Here is a 21,256-nt window from a genome sequence, read left to right on the forward strand (position 1 = left end):
ACTTTATTCTGTTTAGATAGGAGTAGAAACTTGTGGTCAGGGTATTGCTGCACAGCTGGATTAATGATATCATAAGTCAAATGTCATTGATCTGTAATCTTCTGACATTATGCATTATGCTCCAAAGACTTTCTTGATTAGATGAGATTCTAATAAGACATGAGGGCAGTGATTTTGAACGAGGATGAATCATTATGCACACAGCAACTCTTAACTCGCCTCTTATCACAACTGAATATATAATTAATGAAGTGGTGTAAAAAACATATTGATTGTGAAATCATCATTTTGGTCAGGATGCCAGGGCTTATGGGGAGAAGGCAGGAGAATGGGGTTAGGGTGAGATATAGATCAGCCATGATTGAATGGCGGAGTAGACGGGCCGAAAGGCCTAATTCTTCTCCTATCACATGACATTAATATTTTATCTACGAACCTGGCATATATTGGATTGTACTCTCTAAAGAAGAAGATTAGATTTTACACATTTTCACATTTCTTTGTTAAAATATCAGCTATTGAAACATATGAATTAGTACATTTTCCTCAGTAAAAAGATTATTTTATTTCCAGCAACCTGTTTTTTTGCGTAACTATTCTCAAATTCCTATATCTTCAAATTTTGATCCTTTTTCATAAACAGTAAGTTCAGAGACGAGATGAGATCTGATGAGATTTATAGATCTCACTAAAGCACTTTTCTTATGATCTTCTCACTTTGGCTATGTGTAAAGATTAATGCATTGGGATTAATTTTCGGTAGATCTGAATCTGATTATTCTCTTGTGTTTTAAGCTTTCATATGGCATCTACCATTCACAATATGACAGAAATTCTGCCATAGAATACAAAATTAAATACAACATTGAATTGAATTGAATTTCCTTTATTGTCATTCAAACAATAGTTTGAACAAAATTGTGTACCTTGCAGTCATGACAGAAAAAAAGCAACAAAACACACAATGAACACAATTTAACACAAACATCCATCCCAGTGAACCTCCAGGCACCTCCTCACTGTGATGGAAGGCAAAATGTCTTATCTCGTCCTTGCTTGTTCTCCCGCTGCGCCAAGGCGATCGAGGCTCTCTATGTTGAAGCCCCCGCCGGGTGATGGTAAATCCCGCGGCCGATTCCAAGCTCCGCGAAAGGGCCGATTCAAACTCCGCGACTCGGGGCAGACGAAGCTGCTGCCCTCCAGTCCAGTGGATCAGATTCAGATTCTGCTGTTGCGGGAGCACCCAAAAATCGGTCACCAACCAGCGTCCTGCGAGCTCCCGATGTTACCATCCACAGGGCTCGCGGCCGAAGCCTCTGGCTCCGAAGTCAGGTCGTAGCCACAGCACCACCACAGCCTCCAAAGTCAGCCAGCTCCACGATGGTGAGTCCACAGGCTCTGCCACCGGAGCTCCCAAGGTTGATTCCCAAGCTAGAGGCCGCCAGCTCCACGATATTAGGCCTCAGCGCAGACGGAGACGGAGATACGACAAGGAAAATTCAGATTCAGATTCAGATTCAATTTTAATTGTCATTGTCAGTGTACAGTACAGAGACAACAAAATGCATTTAGCATCTCCCTGGAAGAGCGACATAGCAAACGATTTGAATAAATAATAATAAGTGTCCGGGAGGGGGGGGTGGTGATTGGCAGTCATCGAGGTACGTTGTTGAGTAGAGTGACAGCTGCCGGAAAAGGTCGCATCCCCATTGAAGGAAGAGATTTAAAAAACGTTTCCCCCACATATACACAACTAAAAATAGACTAAAATATACATCTAACAAGACAAAAGAAAACAAAAAAAGGAGAAGACAGATGGACTGCAGGCGAGCCGCAGTTCTTGGGCAGCACCACACTTCCACATCATGGTGGAGTTTTATTGTTTGCTAAATGAGATAGGGTACTTATATCTACTATGAAGTTTACACCCTTGAAGCTTTCCCACAAGATACTGAACCAACTCTCAATTTCCCTTTTCCTATTCCTACACTTGCTGAAGCCACTTTCCATTCTATTGTGATATATTGATCACTCGTTGGTTCTATATTATCTTACATGCTCATCTGATCCTGACACATTAGATGCATTAAAAAAAAAACAGGGACCAATTATTTGAATTTCACTACCAATTTCATTGGTACACGTGACAATAAACTGACCTTGAAATCTTGAATTAGCCTTCAAATTTGCACGTCTTTGGGATGAAGGGGGAAGCCGGAACACCCAGAGTAAACCTAGGTGGTCACAGGAGAACATGCAATCTCCACAAAGACAGCACCCAAGGTTAGGATCAAACCCAGGTCTCTGGCGCTGTGAGACAGCAGCTGTACCTGCTGTGCCAATATGCTGCCCCGTTAGACCGGACGATTGACTCTACTCACATTGAACATTTGTGAAAATGTTAAGGCAATGATGGAGCTTTGCTTGACACCTTTCTTATGATACGATACGATAGAACTTTATTTATCCCAGGAGGGAAATTGATCTGCCAACTGTTCATAAAAACGCAAAATACAGGAAACATGAAATTAAAGGGATGAGTGGAAAGGCTTGCGGGGTGTGCAAAGATTAGGAAGGGGGGAGGGGAGTCAGTCTACCCCACAACAGAAGGGGGAGGAGTTGTAAAGTTTGATTCCCACGTGGAATAAAGATCTGTGGCACTCAAATTGACTGTTGTAGTCAGATTGGTTAGTTAATATAATGGCAAGCATGCTGTTCTGGAACAAGCATAAGATGGGAACTAATTGAAGTATATGAAAGGATAAGCCTTACACCTAACATCTGTAAGACACCAACCTCCACCGCATTATGCTCACTGATCTGCATGGCCTTTCAATAGTACAGGTTCATGGCGAGACTTGGAAATCATGCTCCACTTCCTATGTCTCGGATGCCACCTTACGGCAAAGGCAGACATTGGTGAGGCCTACCAATTTAAATAAGCTAGAAAATGTTTGGGTGAAAGACGAAAAGAGCATTTGAAGATGGACATAAAAAGCTGGAGTATCTCCGTGGGACAGGCAGCACCTCTGGAGAGAAGAAATGGGTGACGTTTCGGGTCGAGACCCTTCTTCAGATCTGTTAATATAGTTCTGAAGAAGGGTCTCAACTCGAAACGTTCCCCATTCCTCTCTCCAGAGATGCTGCCTATCCTGCTGAGTTATTCCAGCTTTCTGTGTCTATCTTCAGTTTAAACCAGCATTGTAGTTTCTTCTTACACAAGGGCAGTTGAAAGTCTAGTTTATCTACAGCAGGTATCTAAAGGCACTAGAAAAATTAAACCAGTGTTGTTGCTGCAAATTATTCCAAGTTCACTGCAAGGATATGTAAACAAATGTCGATGCTATCTCCCAGGCCAACATCCCAACTCAGCTATATTGAGAAGGTCACATTGGTCACATGCTTGACTGCAGACTCTCTGTTCTGAGCTCTGCAATGGGAAGAGATTACCGAGTGAACAAAGGAGAAGGTTTGTGTAGTTGCTCAAAGCCTACTTGATAAGATGTAACATTCCCACTGATTCCTGCGAATATCTAGCCCAGAATCACTCAAAGTGGAGAAGGAGCATTTGTGATGGTGCTGCTTATCTCAAGGGCATACATCTGCAGCGCTTAAGTGAAGGAAGGGGTGTAGCACATCACAAACTACCAATTGACCTGCCCTGTCAGGCATCTCCTGCTCCATCTGTGGGAGAGTCTTCAGTTCCCACTTTGGGCACTTCTGCTAACTTAGAACCTACAAAACTGGAGTGGAACAAAGTCATCCTCAATCTGAAGTTCCGGGGAATTGCTAAGAAGTGGAATGGTTATGAAACAAGCCACAGGTATGGTGTTTACTTTGAGAAGACATCAAGATGTTCTGTTCTAAAGTCTGTAAACCACGTAAAATGGATAGGAATCATTGTCATCCAGTGAATGGATTCTTACTTAGATAAAAGGACGACTAGTTTTGTTGAATTAAAACAAAAAATGGGGTTCTCTACAAAATATCACACAATGGGCCATAAATCTATCCAAAGTGATAAAGTCCACAACTGGACTGTACAATTCCTGATATTGTATATTCCTGATACAATATCCTCACTCATATTGCAAGATTTCCCACTGGAATGCACACTGGAAAAACAAATTATTTCACCACTGCTCCCACTTGCAGACAGGAGATCCTCAGTGGAATGAGTACTTTATCCAGAGGTCTAAGTACCTGAAGCAAGGTGCTGCTCAGCAGGAATATGGGCATGTTGTAGCAAAATATTTAAGAACAGGGATAAATTCACGTTTGATTAATACATGCAAGTGGACCAGCAGAGCAGTATATGCAGGAATTGTATCCATTATCTGAGCCCCACATTGCTTTATTGCAAAAACTAACAAATGATGGAAATACAAAGTAGGTTAGGCAGCATCCGTGGAGCATCCATGGAGAGCGAAACAGAGTTGGATTATTTGCATACCAGCTGAGCTAATGAATGAAGTGTGGGAAGGTTCATGTGATTTACAGACTTGTGCTTTTACAGGCTGTACAGAAATGACTCTTTTCAGAAATGACTCTTATAGCCTACGGTTCCAATGCTTCATTCTTGTTCTTTCTGTTGGGAGATGCTGCAGGGACATTGCTCAGTAATCACATTCATTTTCATGACCCTGATGTGTCTGCTGCTCTTCAGGCTTTTGCTACCTGGCCCTCAGGCTTTGGGCCTCTTTGCTTCTCTTCCTTTGGCACTGGCTGCGGGAAACTACATCATTGCATATTACACGCTGTACATTCCGGCTGTTTTTGCTTTGCAGGATTGTGCAGCATGTAATATGCAATGATATAGTTCTCCACGTCTGCTTAGCAAGTATTCCAGTGTGCCCCCCGACAGATGCAAGCAACTAAATCTCATCTCGAAGAGACCAATGGCGTTTTCCACTGTTCCCCTGGTACTTCTGTGGCTCCAGCAGTTGGAGAAGGCTCTAGTGCTAGCAGCCATGGAAGTCAGGAGTAGCTCCTGTCCCCCTGGATCCTTTGCTCCAGGCAGTGCTGGCTGCTAAACCTACAAATGTCTGGCAGTCTGGCCTCCCTCAGGATGATGGAACCATGTGTGGTTCCCAGAAACATAGCTTTCACCATGAGGATTTAATTATCGTGATCCACAACAAGCAACATATTGAAGGAATGGAAACCTTTCCTGTTGATGAGAAGTTCTGGGTTCTTAAAGGGAGCCCTCGTGAGAAAATGAATGCTGACATAGGCTGCCTGCACTCATGGAAAGATCGAAATCTTACCATTTGTCAAAGACCTTCCTCAATGTGGATGAAATAATTTCTTTGGAAGTGCAGTGCCTGGGTGTAGAGAAGGCAGCCACTTGGAACGGTCTGTTGTGGCCATTTGGAAAGATCCTCTGGTGAAGAGGTTCAGCATGCTCAAGACCTAGACGGCCACAGGGAGAGCTGTCCATGCATGAGAGCATGACTAAAGATCTTCCACCAGAATGTCACCTATCTCAGCAATTGACCCTTGGAAAACCCAAGCTTAAGAATACATTGTTTAGCAGGGAAATCCAGGTGCGATGTAGGGTGTCTTTTAAAATGTATTTGAAAAGACATTTGGACATGGTTAAGATAGGTTTAGAAGAATATAGGCCAGATGCAGCCAGGTGGGACTCATGTAGATGGGGGATGTTGGCTGGCGTGGGCAAGTTGGGCTGAAGGCCATTTTTCCACGCTGTTTGACTCTTTGACTTGGAGAATTGATTAATTTCTGATGTGCTTGTCTTTGCCTGCTGTTCTGATGTCACTAATCCATCCTAAATGGCCAATTTTGACAAGGCCTCGCATGGGGGACTGTCCAACAGATTAAAGATAAGGAGATTCAAGGCAAATTGTTAAATTGGATACAACATTATCTTGGCACTAGGAGGCAAAGGGCGATGGAGGAGGATTGTTTATGTAATTGGTTGCCAGTTCATGGAATTGTTGGGATTCTTAATGTTTGTTATATGGATTAACAATCTGGATGTGAGTGTAGAAGGTAGGATTGGTAAATTAACAGGTAAAATTTAAAAAAATGGTGGCGATGTTGATTGTGAGCAGGGTAGTCTTAGGCTAAACTATGATATTGATGAGATGGAAAAATGGGCACAACAATGGTATTTAAGTATAATGTGTGCATTTTTCTTGGACTAATGAGGCTAGGACCCACAGAATAAATGGTAGTGCCTGAGGGAGTATTGGGGAAGATAGAGGCATTGTTGTAGAAGTCAAAGATTCCTGAAGGTAATATCATGAGTAAATTCTGTGGTTAAGAAGACATATGGGATACTTACTTTCATTATCTGAGGCATAGTGTAAAACAGCAGGGAGATTATAGTACAACTATGTAAATCACTAGTTATGCCACAGCTGGAGAACTGTGTACGGTGCTGGTTGTCACAATATAGCAGGGATGTGATTAAATAGGAGAGGTTTTGTTTAGTTTAAGTTTAGAGATACAGCACAGAAATAGGCTCTTCGGCCTACCATGTATGATCTTGTAATTTTGAGTACCCCGCTACCTCTTGCACCCAATTAGGAGGTCAAAATTGCTCACAATGCTCCAGGTGTGGTCTCACCAGGGCCCTGTACAACTGAAGTAGGACCTCCTTTCTCCTATACTCAAATCCTCTCGCAATGAAGGCCAACATGCCATTAACTTTCTTCACTGCTTGCTGTACCTGCATGTTTACTTTCAGTGAATGATGTGCAAGCACACCCAGATCTCATTGTCCTCCACTTCTCCTAATCTGACACCATTCCAATAATAATCTGCCTTCCTGTTCTTGCCACCAAAGTTGATAACCTCACATTTATCCACATACTAGAATAAGTGAGACCCGTTGGGTCCCAGTCACACGGGAGGCCTGGTCCCCCAACGCAACCCATTCCCAAACGCAATATTCCACCACTCACCTGTTCCCCCAATGCAACCCGTTCCCCCAAAGCAATATTCCACCACTCACCCATAGCCCCTAACTGTGCAGGCACAGCTCATTTCCCCTCATACCCCAGCACTCCCCCCTCCTCCTCTTGAAGTGTGGGAGGAGAGGAGGCGAGGCGGGTGTGCGGTGGGAGGGGAGGAAGGGAGTAGGGGTGTGTGTGGGCAGGGGGAGAGCATGGAGTGGGGGAGGCGGGGGGGGGGGGTGGTGGGAGGAGAGGTGTGTGTGTGTTGTGTGTTTTGTTGCGTTCTTCAGGCGGGGGCGGGGGGGGAAAGGTGCGTGTGGTGGAGGGGGTGTGTGGGGGAGGGGGTGTGTGTGTGGGGGAGGGGTGTGTGTGGGGTGGGTGGGGGGGGAGGGGGGCGTGGGGGAAGGAGTGTGGGGGAGGCAGGGGTCGGGGAGGGGGTGGGGGGGGGAGAGGTGGGGGTGGGGGGGGGGGGTGTGTGGGGGGATGGTGTGGTGGGGTGGGGGTGTGTGGGGTATGGGAGAGGGGTGTGGGGGAAGGGTGTGGGGGAGGGGGGTGTGAGGGGGTGTGGGGGGGGTGTGGGGGAGAGTGTGTGGGGGGAGGGTGGGGGAAGTGTGGGGGGAGTGTGGGGGGGGGGGGATGGGGGGGGATGGGGTGTCGGGGTTGAGGGGGGGGTGTGGGGGAGGGGGGGGGTATATATTATCCACTATAGGGTACATATTATACATTATAGGTGGCTGCTTTGTGATAAGTAATGATTCAGGAGGCTAAAGGGCTGCTTCCATGCAGTATGACTGTTACTGTAATGATCCATTCAGAAATGGAATTCTGCCAGCAGCTTCATACCAAGGCACCCATGGCAAGAGTGTACTGACAGCAAAATACTGTACAGGAAACACTCTCTGCTAGTTGAAGCACATTCTATGGACTTGGAAGGTGTCTGAGCAGACTGGTTTCTCTATCTAAGCAGGCTGAACCTTTAGTCACAAAAAGGGCTGCAATCTTGTGCCATTTCCGCCAATTAAGCGGTGATAAAGCTCTGAATTATAACTGGCCTGTCAGTGCAAAGTTTTTTTTTTTTGTTAAAATGAATATCCAATAACGAAATGGTATGCTTTTTCTAAGATATGGGTTGCCATCTGAAAAGCACTGGCGATCCTTAGATTTTGAAAGATTTGTAGCATGCTCTTTTTATGGTATTGATTTACTGCTGTCACTTGTACTGAGATACAGTGAACGGCTGTTCGTGACCTATCCAGTCAAATCATAGTATAGATGAGTACAATCAAGCCATACAAAGTACACCGAGGAAAGAGGAAAATATCAGAGTACAGAATATAGTTTGCAGCATTATAGCATAACAGTACAAAAAAAAAAGTGCAAGATCCGCAATGAGGTAGGTTGGAAGATCAGGGCCGCACCATGGCTTATGGGAGGAGGTCCGATAACAGTGTGAATGAAGTTGTTCCTGAATCTGGTGGTGTATGCTTTCAAGCTTTTTATTTCACGTGCTTTTGAATAATATTAATGGTAAAGAGTTATAATTATGGTGACTACAAATTCTCATTGACATAATTCAAACGTTAATTAGGCAAATAGTTGACATAATTTGTATGAAGGGTCATGAACAAAGTAAATTAGAAATATTGTAGTTCTAGCAATTTTTCCAAAACTGCACACCACTATTGTATGAGAAGGCAGTACATGGGTCACCTAGCTTAAAAAAGCCATTAAAATCTAGATGGGTTGGTTATAATGGTGTGGCTGCTTGAGAATCAGAGTTAATTAGAGGGAGTGGAGACACTAAACATTTGGAGATACTCAAGCAAATCAATGCCATTGAGCATGTCATTAAAATTAATTTGGGCTTCATCACCTTTATCGAGTACAATGCAGAAATAATGAAGAGTAGATGAAGGAAATGGTGGAAGGAATTTTCAGAAATATATTTAACAGCGTGGTACAAGCCTAACAATGCAGAAACAATAAAAGATAATATGTCCATGTGATAGATCTGTGGAAGATAGATCTGAAAATTAATTTCAATGTTGTCTTTTCCATGGAAAAGACAACATTGAAATTAATTTTCAGATTGGAAAGTTATAAGGAATGGTGCTCAATTAGAATCCATCTTGGGGCTGCTCTTTGGCTATAGTGATTGAGAATATTAGATTTTTCGGTCAGAAAGATTTTGCTCCATACTTGCTCTTTGAGTGAACTGTCCAATTTGTACCATATTCCAGAACTATTCCCCCCTCCCTCTCCCCCATACCCAGCCCAATTTTTCCTTTTCAATAAAAAGGCTATAATCCAATGGCACATTAATACAGGTTTACCCACTATAAAAATAATAATTTGTCAGTGAACATATCAGAGCGAAAGTTTCAGGATATTGTGCTTCATATTTCATTGCACATTCCACAGTGACTTAATAATTCAGCAATTCACCAGCATCTGAAATTTAACTCTGTAAAATTCTTTATAATTACCAGTGCTGCTTCTTTCTCGGTTTCTAATAAAGGGCCACTTTCACGACCTAATTCACGACCTTTTTTACTCGTGATAGAAAAACGCCCCGACCTACTTGATGCCACGAGTACGTATGACTAGCATCACGACCTACCTACGACCTCTTACGATTTCCTACGACCTCGTGACGACCATGCTGCGAGTTTGAGTCAAGGGCAAACTCGGCAGAGGTCGTGAACAGGCCCTTAACTCTTCTCTTTTAAACTCTGTTGTTATTTGCTACTGAATAACAATGCTGCAGCAGTAAATGCAGAATATTTGTAATATCCCAATAGACAGGGTGTAAGAATGTGAGGATGTGTAAATTGTAGAATATAAATGGACATTTCAACCAGGACAGATCATTAGTGGTGCAGAGCTCTAGTTTAAAAACCGGCAGTCATGTCCGCCTGTAACCATGTATTTGCAATTGAATTCAATCCCAATGACAATTGGTTAGCATGACATGGACAAGATGTAGTTGGCTGACCATACTATGTCAGCATAAGTAACTTGGATTAGGTTTATCTTCAACTTTTCAGTCTATGAATCTTGGATTTAACAAATCTGCATAAACGTAACCCTTATCTTCTCTTTGCTTCTTTGGCATAGTATCTTACACATATGTCCTTATGTTATCAGTCTTTCCAACTCTGGAAACACTTTCACTGGATTTAGTCTATTAAAACACTTCATGATTTGGAATACCTCAGTTACATCCACTTCCTCCATCTTCTTTGGTCTTATATCTCAGAGAAGGTCCTTACTTGTGGTATAATTCTGGCACACCTCTTCCAGGAATTGACATCTGGGACACAAAACTCCAGCTGAGACCCAACCAGTGATTTATAAAGGTTTAACTAAACTTCCTTTGTTTTTTTATGCCATGGCTCTGTGCATAAAATCAAAGATCCCATTTGCTTCTTTAATAGCATGTCTGGGCCATTGGAAACAAGAGAATGTTAAAATTCGTGGACAGTAAGGTAAATTGTAATGAGGATTGTAAAAGACTGCAGGAGGCTATAAATGGCCTCAGGACGGTGGGTAAATAGATTACAGATGCTGCGCATTAAGGGGGGGAAAAATGAAGTTGTACCTTCTGGAAAATCGGGGCAAGGAGAAACAAAGAAAAACTGTAGGATTTACAGATTATGCAGCAATTAATGTGCAGATACACAAATCATTTAGATAACAGGGATGCAAAATAAAAACATTTGTATAGAATCCTTGCTTCATACCTAGTCATACATAAATAAGAGAACATAATATTGAACATCTACTAAATTTAATTAGGAGATTCAGCTGGTGTGTTGTGTGTGGTTTTTGCTTTTTTAGTTATGGAAGTATGTAAAGTTAATACACAGGGTAAGTTCAGTGGGATGTTGTCAGGAATGAAAGGTTCCAGCCATAAAAAGTTTGAACCACTTTGAACAAAATTATGTAAGTTAATGGAAAGGGTTTATAAAGGGTGAATAAATAATAGATTGTTTCCATTCGTTGACAAAGTAATAATGCAGCTGACACGAATGTAAGAAAGAAAGGACTGAAAGGCAAGGATGGAAAATATATTTATAGGAAAGGTGATTGCAATGTTAACCTCATTGTCGTATGGAGTATTTGAATGGGAGCCTATGGTATAGATGGTTGTTTAAAGGCGGGGGTTAACAATCATTAAATTCAAATGTGTTTTAAACCATTCAATTTTATCTTTGTGAATGACATTGATATTGGACTTTAATAATGGTGGAGAGGACAAGGAATAAGAAGGGTCTTGACCCGAAACATCACCCATCCCTTCTCTCCAGAGATGCTGCCTGTCCCGCTGAGTTACTTCAGCTTTTTGTGTCTATCAAGGAATAATGTTATTCTTAATATCAAGGGATTAAGGTTCATATCCTAGCAAAGGAGAAATTAGATTATAAAGCATTATAGATCGATTTAGTCCATTCTAAATTGAGATCTGACTTTAACTTCCCACATTTCTGTCTGGTCAACCCAGTTGTTTAAACTCTCCATGTGTGGCTAATGGTTTGAAAAGACACATTCCTGTGCTAGGATATTAATTGCACCAATTAAAATGTCAAGTAAACAGCTACTTATTGTTTATCTCAGTAGATTAGGAAATGCCTGATTCCTTTAGTGTTATTATCTAGAAATGACTATATAATAAAGATAAGTAGACAGTAATATTCATCCCTGTTAACTAATGTCTTGGAAAAACATGTAACTGTGTTGAAATTTCTTTAAACCGTAACAAGTTTTCTCGATTGGGCCAACACTTAGCCAGGAGTTCTGAAAAATGCTGATGCTCCAATGCAGGTGCATGTGAATTCATCACTGAGACCATTGGCAGAACAATCAGTTGCTAAAGAGAGGATCTGTGCACCCAGCCTCTCTATAACCCCAGGGATGGCTGCTATAAGAGGCACGATACCACTCATTTGACTGGATATGTTGACCAAATGCAAAAAAGTATCTTGTTTTACTTTATTGCAATGTTTAAAATTACTCATTATTTTTAATGTACTTTTTATAATTAACTTTCTATTTTAGTTTCCAAAATGTTTTAAATCTTAATTTAAAAAAAAGTTTAAATTTGTTTGAATATTTGTTTATGTATCTTTCTCGGATAAGAGGAACGTCAAAAGGTAATCGGGGCATTTGTGGAATGGAGTCAGGTTACCACATCTGAGGCCCACCTACTGCACATAGCTTGCTCTGTATTACTGGATGTCCATCAGATATACAGAGGGGGTATTTGCGGATTGGTGGTGCAGCTGATGGTCAGCTCACCTGGACCAGAAAATTGCCAGAAAAAATGCTGGCATGTAGGCAACGTGGGTTGTGAGTCTGGGTCTAGAGTAACCCAACACGGGCGGCACGCACGTTGGCGTACGGGTAGCGCTACTGCCTGATATCACCAGAGGCCCAGGTTTCATTTGGACTATGGTGCTTGTCTGTACGGAGTTTATACCTTTCCTCCCACACTCCAAAATACGTACAGGGTTGTAGGTTAACTGGCTTGGTGTAAATGTAAAAATTGTCCCTAGTGTGTGCAGGGTAGTATTAATGTGTGGAGATCGCTAGTCGGTGCAGGCTAGGTGGGCCGAAGGGCCTGTTTCTGCGCTCTAAACATAAAAACCCACTTTATTTAGAGTGTCATTTACCACACCCTAATTTGTTGATGTATTGTATTGTATATCTTTATTGTCATTTCCTGAGTATTCACATACCCAGAGGAAACAAAAAAACGTTGCTCAACCAGTGTCCATTCAGTGTGCATTAAAAATAAATAGAAATAAAAATACATGTATCATGAACAAATTTAACACTCTACTAAACATTCAACAGGCGTTCCGATCGGCATAATTAGATAATTAGATCAAGGTTTTTACATTCATCTTTATGTTCAAACTTATAAAATGTATATTTCCTGGGAAATACAAGATTTTATACTTCTGTGCAGTGTAATTGTATAATTTCTCCAGTTTAGAAACAGCATGACAGATATTTTATACAACAACTTGTGCATCTGAAGATAGACACAAAAAGCTGGAGTAACTCAGCAGGTAAGGACAGCATCGCTGGAGAAAAGGAATAGCCGATGTTACAGGTTGAGACTCTTCTTCAGTCAGGAAACGTCACCGGATTCCTTTTCTCCAGAGATGCTGTCGTACCCACTGAGTTACTCCAGCTTTTTGTGTCTATCTTCAGTTTAAACCAGCATCTGTAGTTCCTTCCTACACATTGGGCATCTGAAGCCCTGGCTTATCAGGATAATGTTTGCAAATTTCTTCAACTTGTTGTTAGTTGTTTCTAACTAAAGTTAATTGATTTCGATAATGGAATGAAATTGTTTCTATCCAAATTCATTATAGCTATCACAGCAGAAATGTTGAAAAAAATGCCATCTAAATACCGAGTCTCTCTCTCTTTCCTTTCATCAGTTGAAGGTGGATATTGATCCAAGAGATAAAGTGTAGTGCATTCGCCTGGAAGGGATTGAAACGTTTCTCACTAACTAGAAATTAACAAGTTAAGGAAAAATTAAGAAACCAAAACTGCTGATGAAGCCTCATCAACCTGGAACATTAATTATATTTCTCTTGTCACAAATGCTGTTGGATTAGTTGAATGTTTCAAATATTTTCTGTTTTTAGCTTTGGCTTCCAGTCATTTTAAGACTGCTCAATATTTTATAGTCAACTCACCATCTCATCAGATAGAAACATAGAAACATAGAAACATAGAAATTAGGTGCAGGAGTAGGCCATTCGGCCCTTCGAGCCTGCACCGCCATTCAATATGATCATGGCTGATCATCCAACTCAGTATCCCGTACCTGCCTTCTCTCCATACCCCCTGATCCCCTTAGCCACAAGGGCCACATCTAACTCACTCTTAAATATAGCCAATGAACTGGCCTCAACTACCCTCTGTGGCAGAGAATTCCAGAGATTCACCACTCTCTGTGTGAAAAAAGTTCTTCTCATCTCGGTTTTAAAGGATTTCCCCCTTTATCCTTAACTGTGTGTGCGTGTGACCCCTTGTTCTGGACTTCCCCAACATCGGGAACAATCTTCCTGCATCTAGCCTGTCCAACCCCTTAAGATTTTGTAAGTTTCTATAAGATCCCCTCTCAATCTTCTAAATTCTAGCGAGTACAAGCCGAGTCTATCCAGTCTTTCTTCATCAGACAGTCCTGACATCCCAGGAATCAGTCTAGATACCTACCAACATAAAATTTAGAACAATGAAGATTTAAAAATAACGTTCGCCATCATTCATTCTTACAGCTTGCATGTGGTGCCAGCCATTCAACCAAGAGCCATGTATGTGATCCTCAGGTTTTGCACGGCCTTCATTAACACTCAAATCTGGCATCCAAATATTGGCAAAAGTACCTAAATAATGAGTGAGCGAAGACTGGTTGCAATTATCTCAGTGACTGTGATGGGCGACACAGTGATGCAGCAGTAGAGTTGCTGCCTTGCAGCGCCAGAAACCTGATCCTGACTATTGCTGCTGTCTATACAGAGTTTGTACATTCCCCCTGCAACGGCATGTGTTTACTTCGGGTGCTCTGGTTTCCTCCCACAATCCAAATACGTGCAGGTTTCTAGGTTATTTGGCTTCAGTAAAAATGACAAATTTTCCCTAGTATGTAGGACAGTGCGAGTGTACGGAAATCATTTGTTAGCACGGACTCGGTGAGCCGAAGGGTTTGTTTCCACACTGTATCCCTAAAGTCTAACTGCTGAAGTCAGGATTTGTATTGGGCCTGAATTGATAGAATCATCCTTCTCACATTTTATTTCTCCTTCTGCACATGCTGTAGATGGTGTTGGCATGCATGAATTATGATGGCACTTAACTCTTCCCTACTTCCTTGGCTTCAATCCTACTCTTTATACCCTTCTCTTTTTAGATACTCAAAACCTGCAAGCAGTTGGACAATATATGAATGAATGAATGAATAAGTTTATTGGCCAAGTATTCACATAAAAGGAATTTGCCTTGGTCTCTGCCCACAAGTGACATCATGACATACAGTGATGGTTAAGAATGATACATAAAACATTAAACATTAATAATAAGACATTATTGATTAAACGTGAATTAAATATAATACCAGAGCATATGCAATGTATGCAATTTAGAGATTGGCAATTTGGATCTGCAACAACGAATGGTCAACCATTAGGACAGGAGAAATGAATCCCATTTCACGGAGAACTCAGGGGAGCACTTCACTGGGTTACACATGTTCTGGCATGCATTGGATGCCTTATTGTGATTAATCCTAACTCAACAATATGCAAATAAAAAATAAGGATTATGTTGATGAATTTTGCAGCCGTTATCTGCTTGAAATCACTTTGCTTCCAATGCATCCTAATGTGGTCTAATTTATTCTGCTCTTTGTAAACTTGGGTTCTTTCAAAATTTTGTGGCATATATGTCAGAGAAAGTCCCAGTCGTTTATCACACCCTTGCTTGTTCGCCTACATTGGCTCACATTTAAGCAATTCCCAAAGATAAACTTCTCAACTCACATCCCTCTTTGCATTGCCCACCTATTTCTTTGTAACCTCTTCCAGATTATAACTTCTGAGTGATCTACATATCTCTTGAGCATTCCAAAATTGTAATCATTCCAATGTTTGCTATGACTTTGGGGTGCTTTGCTGCATTAGCGATAGAAGGAAGTAATAGAGGTTGCAGTGTTGGACTCCATGGGTAATGCTGGCTACGTGTTACAATATTGCAAATAACCATTGGAAGCACTAGGCATGATTTAATTACATACTATAACTACCTCACCCATTTTCATAGTATAATTACCTAGCCAATTTAGTCCAGTCTACCTTTTGATATTGCTTGAATGTTATTGTGCAGACTGCTGGAAAAATTTCTCTTGAATGTAGAAACAAAAAACTGCAGATGCTGGTTTGTACCAAAGATAGACAAGAAGCACTGGAGTAACTCAGCGGGTTAGGCAGCATCTCTGGAAAAAAGGATAGGTGATGTTTCGGGTCGAGACCCTTCTTTGGACTGCTAATGGCGTGGTGCTCATCTGTGGGATCATGGTCGCGGGCTTCAGCATGTTGGAGGTCAGCCCGACAGACTACAACTACACCTCCCTCGTAGGCAGGTTTGATGTTAACGTTGGGTAGAAACTCAGCGGGTGAGGCAGCATCTATGGAGCAAAGGAAGTAGGCAACGTTTCGGGCCAAAACCCTTCTTCAGACCCTGAAACGTTGCCTACTTCTTTCGCTCCATAGATGCTGCCGCACCCGCTGAGTTTCTCCAGCACTCTTGTCTACTTTCGATTTTCCAGCATCAGCGGTTCCTTCTTGAACATGATAATGTTGGGTTACACAAAAAAGCTGGAGAAACTCAGCGGGTGCAGCAGCATCTATGGAGCGAAGGAAATAGGCAACGTTTCGGGCCGAAACCCTTCTTCATGTTGGGGTTGGGGTTGGTGTTGGGGTTGGTTCAAAGTGAGTGGAGGGCTTGGCATTCAGTGGGGGTGTGATTAGAATAGGTGTTAGGGAGTTGGAAAGTCATGACGGTTGATGTCTCAGCCGCAGTTGGAGATAAAAGGGCCAGAGAAGATATATGGCCGTATGGGGGAGCCCAAGAAGAGGAGGAGAAATGTGGGAATTTCTCCGCTCATCTTGTGAACTTCCATTATGATCTGAGGAAGCAAGTCAAGGTCAGTTTAACATCCCATTGGAAAGATGAAATATTTCCTGCATTCCCTCTGTGTTATTTTTGTGCTCAAATTTCTGGAGTAGGACCTGGATACACCCAACATGTGACCTAGAGGTGATGCTGACGCAGACTGACTCATGACTGACATTGAGTGTTTTTGTCAAAGATTCTGTCAAATATGACCAACAATGTTTTAAATGTGTTTTCTTTGCCTTTTCTGTTTTATGACTTCCCTAAATCATGCGTCTTCTGTTGGTTGGGCAGATGTAATACCAAAAAAAGAAGGGAAACAAAATAGCCTGCACTTGTATAAAACATTTCATGATCGCAAGAACTCCCTAAGCATTTTACAGTCAATTTATTATTTTTGAAGGTTTGACACAATTACAATATAAGAAACCCAGCAACTAGTGTGTTTGTAGTAAAACAAATGACCAGTTAAAGTTCCAGGGGTCTTTTACTTGAAACAAAAACATGCCTTTCGGACGTGTGCTGCTGTTTATAGTCCACATGAGTCTCTTTCCATTCCAGGAACCTCATCTTTTTGCCTTTCAATGTACCTATTTCTTTAAAAAGCATTCCTTCATTTTGAAAGAATTTCTTATTGTTTTTTCTTCAGCCTTTTTCCTTATGGTATGGACTCCACACAAGGGTCTCAATTAAAGATATCAGGCAAAAGACGGTTTTAGGCCATTCAGCATGAAAATGAAAACTAGTGTCTCTGGACTCGGATTTAAAAACATGACCTTCTGCCTTAAATATGAGAGTCCCACCAACGTGCTAAGCCAAATACCGTATTTCCCGGCAGTGAAGGCGCACTCCAATTTAAGTTGTCAAATTTTGAAAAAAATGATGGCGGGACAGGATCCAGGGTCTGGTTTAGTTCAGGGGTCAGCAACATTGCCTGCGTGACCCGGGACTGGCTGCTGTTCCCAGATCCCTCGCGTCCCCAGGACTAACTGCAGTTTCCAGGTCGCCTTCCCTGGGACTAGTAGAGAGAGAGATGATAGTGAGAGCGAGCCGGGACGGAGCAGCCAGCCTTTCGCCCAGTAGCTACCCGCCAACCACCACCTCCACTGATTGCGCCTGTGCGGCAGAAGGCGCTGAGGTTTCGATCTTGACTACAGGTGCTTCCCACCTGAGCCACAATGCAGTGGCTCCGCGCCCGGAGCAACGTGGCAGCAGTGTGTGAGCTGCTTGCATGATCCCCGACAACCTCCTTCTCAATGCTCCTGCCCGTACTGACCCAGACCAGACTCCCCACATGCTGTGAAAGGAACACCTTTCCCCCCCCCCCCCCCCCCCCCCCCCCCCAGCGCGCTGTCCTTTTACAGCCGCTTCCCATCAGCTGCCAGCAATGAGGGATAGACTTGATTATCCCTCAGTACAGCAACATTGTTCTTGATGTTCCTGTACTGAGGGATAGCAAAGTCTCTCTTTCTTGGCAAACAACCTAACCTTCGGCCTCCAAGACGCAGGTAAATTTTCGTGCCTTATTTTTGCATTAAAAATAGCATCTTCATTGCCGGAAATACGGTACCTAAAAGGTATTCCACAATGATGCACTTGAAAGGATTGCAGAATGGTGTTCAGCCCCTAACCTTTGTTTTTCTCTGTGATAAATTGCAGCAAGTCTGCATGGTACATATCTATGTGACAAACTATTTACTGTAAGTTAAAACTGAAAACTGGAAATACTCAACTGGTCAGGCCACATCGTGGAACGAGAAACAAAGTTAGTGTTTAAGGCTGAAGACTCATTGTCAGTTCTTCAACCTGACATGTTAATTCTCTTTCCCTTCCCGCAGTTGCAGCCTGACCCACTTAAACATTTCCTGGATCTTCTGTTTTTACTGTAGATTTCCAGCTTATGCATTTAAAAAAAATTGAATTAGTATAGTACTTCACAATTTTAATGAGCACCTCTGATATAAGAAGCAATGCAGCCTCTTGGTCCAGAAGTAATTCATGACTTTGACCAATTCCAGATAACCAATAACCAATTGTAATGCTTTATTAGTAGAAGCTCCGCCTACTATGCGGTTTATATTATCAGAACTCAGCTCATGCTGTCAGTCGAATAATCAGTACACCAGCTATAACAACATGCTGAAGGGTACTGTAAGTGATCTTTAATAAACATGTTGTACCACATTATGCGAATGACTGGGTCATTTACATGAATTATCTTTAATCGGACGTCATCTTGCAGTAAAATGTTTATCCTTTATCTGTAGATGGTTTGATTGTAATCATGTATATTCTTCTTTGACTGGATAGCAAGCAAGCAAAAACTTTTCTTAAAAAGCTTTTATACAATTGATAACAATAAAATAAAATAAACTCCAAACATTCGGCCCTTTTACCATTGACATACATTGTCTGTGAAGTGTATTCCTTCTCCAAAATGCAGTGCGGTGGCACATCTGTGCTACTCCCTATAGTACCTCCCAAACCCATGACATCTACCATCAAGAAGAGCAAATGTTTAAAATGCATTAGTACACCACCAATTACAGATTCACCTCCATATTACATGCCATACTGATTTAGAAATATGTTGATGATCTTTCATTGTTGCGGGTTCTAAAGTCTGGAATTCCCAGTTCTGGGAGTTACTTCATCGGGAAGACTGAAATGATCCAAGAAGGCAGATCACCATCACCTTCTCCAGGCTAATTTGTGACTGGCAATAAAAAAATGCTAAACCAGCCAGTGATGCCTTGACCAGAAACGTTAATAAATTAAAAAATACATTAACCATGTCAATAAATAATTATTTGTGATGTTGTAATAATTGAAAATACATTTGATGTTGTAGCTTTTCAATAACCAAATTTATGGCCTTGTCCCACTGTACGAGCTAATTCAAGAGTTCTCCCGAGTTTCCCCAAATTCGAACTCGGAGAATTACGGTAATGGCCGCTCGTAGGTACTCGGGGCTCTCGTGGACATTTTTCAACATGTTGAAAAATCTTCATGAGTCTTCCCCAGCTTACCGCGTTTCCCGAGTACCTGCCTTTAGCGCTACGAGCCGCTAAGAGACGACCCGAGCTCCGACGTACCCGCAACGTACATTCTACATGCTTACCATGAGTTTGGGTTTTTTTAAACTTGGGAGAGCTCTTGAATTAGCTCGTACAGTGGGACAGCCCCTTTAGGGAGTTTAAAAACAGATAAAACAGGAGCAGACCCAAACAAGCTCCACAACTCAGTAAGATAACACCTTTTACCTCAACATCACTTTCCTTATCTCCTTAATATCCAAACATTAATCAGTCTCTGTTTTGAATGTACACAGCGACTGAGCACACACAACATTCACGGGCTGAGAATTCTATGGTTCACAACCTTCTGGGTGACCAAATATCATCTTTTCTCAGCTGCCCCCATGTTCTGAGACTGGGACTTCTGGTTCTAGACAACCCATAGGATCGGTGCAGAGTAACATTATCCCTGCAACTACTCTGTCAATCCTACAACATTTTTGTACGGTTCAGTGAGATTGTCTCGCTTCTAAACTATGGAAAGTAAAGGCCTAGTCTGTTTCGTCTCATAGGACAATCCCTCTCTTCCTAAACATCAGTTTAATGACTTGAATTTCAGAAGGGGGGAAAGCTGAAATGTTGTTCATTTGCCTGCAAGCTGGTGAAGATCTCTGATGTAGCAATATTGGAAAGTTTTATATACTGTGCCCACTGCTTCAAAGTATACCTTATATTTTTCCCTCTTGACATATAAATGTATCCGAACAACTTTGCCACATTATAGTACATATGGGAACATGGTCCATTTCCTGATCTTTAATAACAATGATGTACTTACAGGCAATATTTTGTCCAGTAAATTGTCATCGCCTAGGCAACAAGACCATCTAGAGCAGCTGCAACAATATGAGCACGTCGTTCCTTACCTCCTGGATGGAGATCACCGGGAACAATCCAGCAACCTCCATGGAAAGGTCGGCATCTTTATTTTTCCTGTTTCTCACATGGCAAAGCGACCTATGCCTTACGCTTCATAAGTAATTATTAATACTGGTATCAAGTAGACACTATTATTACCATGTGCTTTTTGTATCTTTCTCACATCTTTTACAGTGATTTGCTGGACCTTTAAGATTAGATGTTGATTTACATAAAAAGTATATATTGCTTAGTTGTCCAAAATGAGTCATACCTTTTGGACAAAAACTGAGTGTCAATATATTAATGTTCAATATTAGACACAATCCATTAGGCTGAGTGTGCTAATTTTCACAAGGGAGAACATGAAGCCAAATCTAACCTAAGCAATTTTCATGCTGTTTAATTAAACCATGCATTATATTAATTTGTTGCTTATTTTCCAAGAAATAATGTATTCCTGCCTTTTAAAAAAAAGTTTGCTGATTCTTCCTTAAAAAAAAATCTATCCCTTTTAGAGGTTATGAATGTTATCTCTCCAGCATTAAGGCAACATTGATAAAATGAACGTTTAAAGTCCAGAAGTATTGATATAATTTACTTCTAACAGAATTACATTCAACTAAGGTTAAAGAAGGAACTGAAGATGCTGGAAAATCGAAGGAAGACAAAAGTGCTGGAGAAACTCAGCGGGTGAGGCAACATCTA

At 41.7% G+C, this 21,256-nt stretch overlaps 1 protein-coding gene across 3 annotated transcripts in view; it reads left to right on the plus strand.

Moving 5' to 3' along the window:
* The window catches only part of adam12b (ADAM metallopeptidase domain 12b), a 328,163-nt gene that overhangs the window by 31,147 nt on the left and 275,760 nt on the right, over nucleotides 1–21,256 (plus strand). For 2 of the 3 annotated variants that reach the window (XM_055646711.1, XM_055646710.1), the window contains exon 2: nucleotides 20,471–20,604. The exons of the other annotated variant lie outside the window; for it this stretch is intronic. In XM_055646711.1, the coding sequence (XP_055502686.1) occupies nucleotides 20,471–20,604 (134 nt within the window). The remainder of the gene's footprint in view (nucleotides 1–20,470; nucleotides 20,605–21,256) is intronic. 3 annotated transcript variants of the gene reach the window in all.

The sequence above is a fragment of the Leucoraja erinacea genome, chromosome 15 (assembly GCF_028641065.1).
Source record: "Leucoraja erinacea ecotype New England chromosome 15, Leri_hhj_1, whole genome shotgun sequence".
NCBI lineage: Eukaryota > Metazoa > Chordata > Chondrichthyes > Rajiformes > Rajidae > Leucoraja > Leucoraja erinaceus.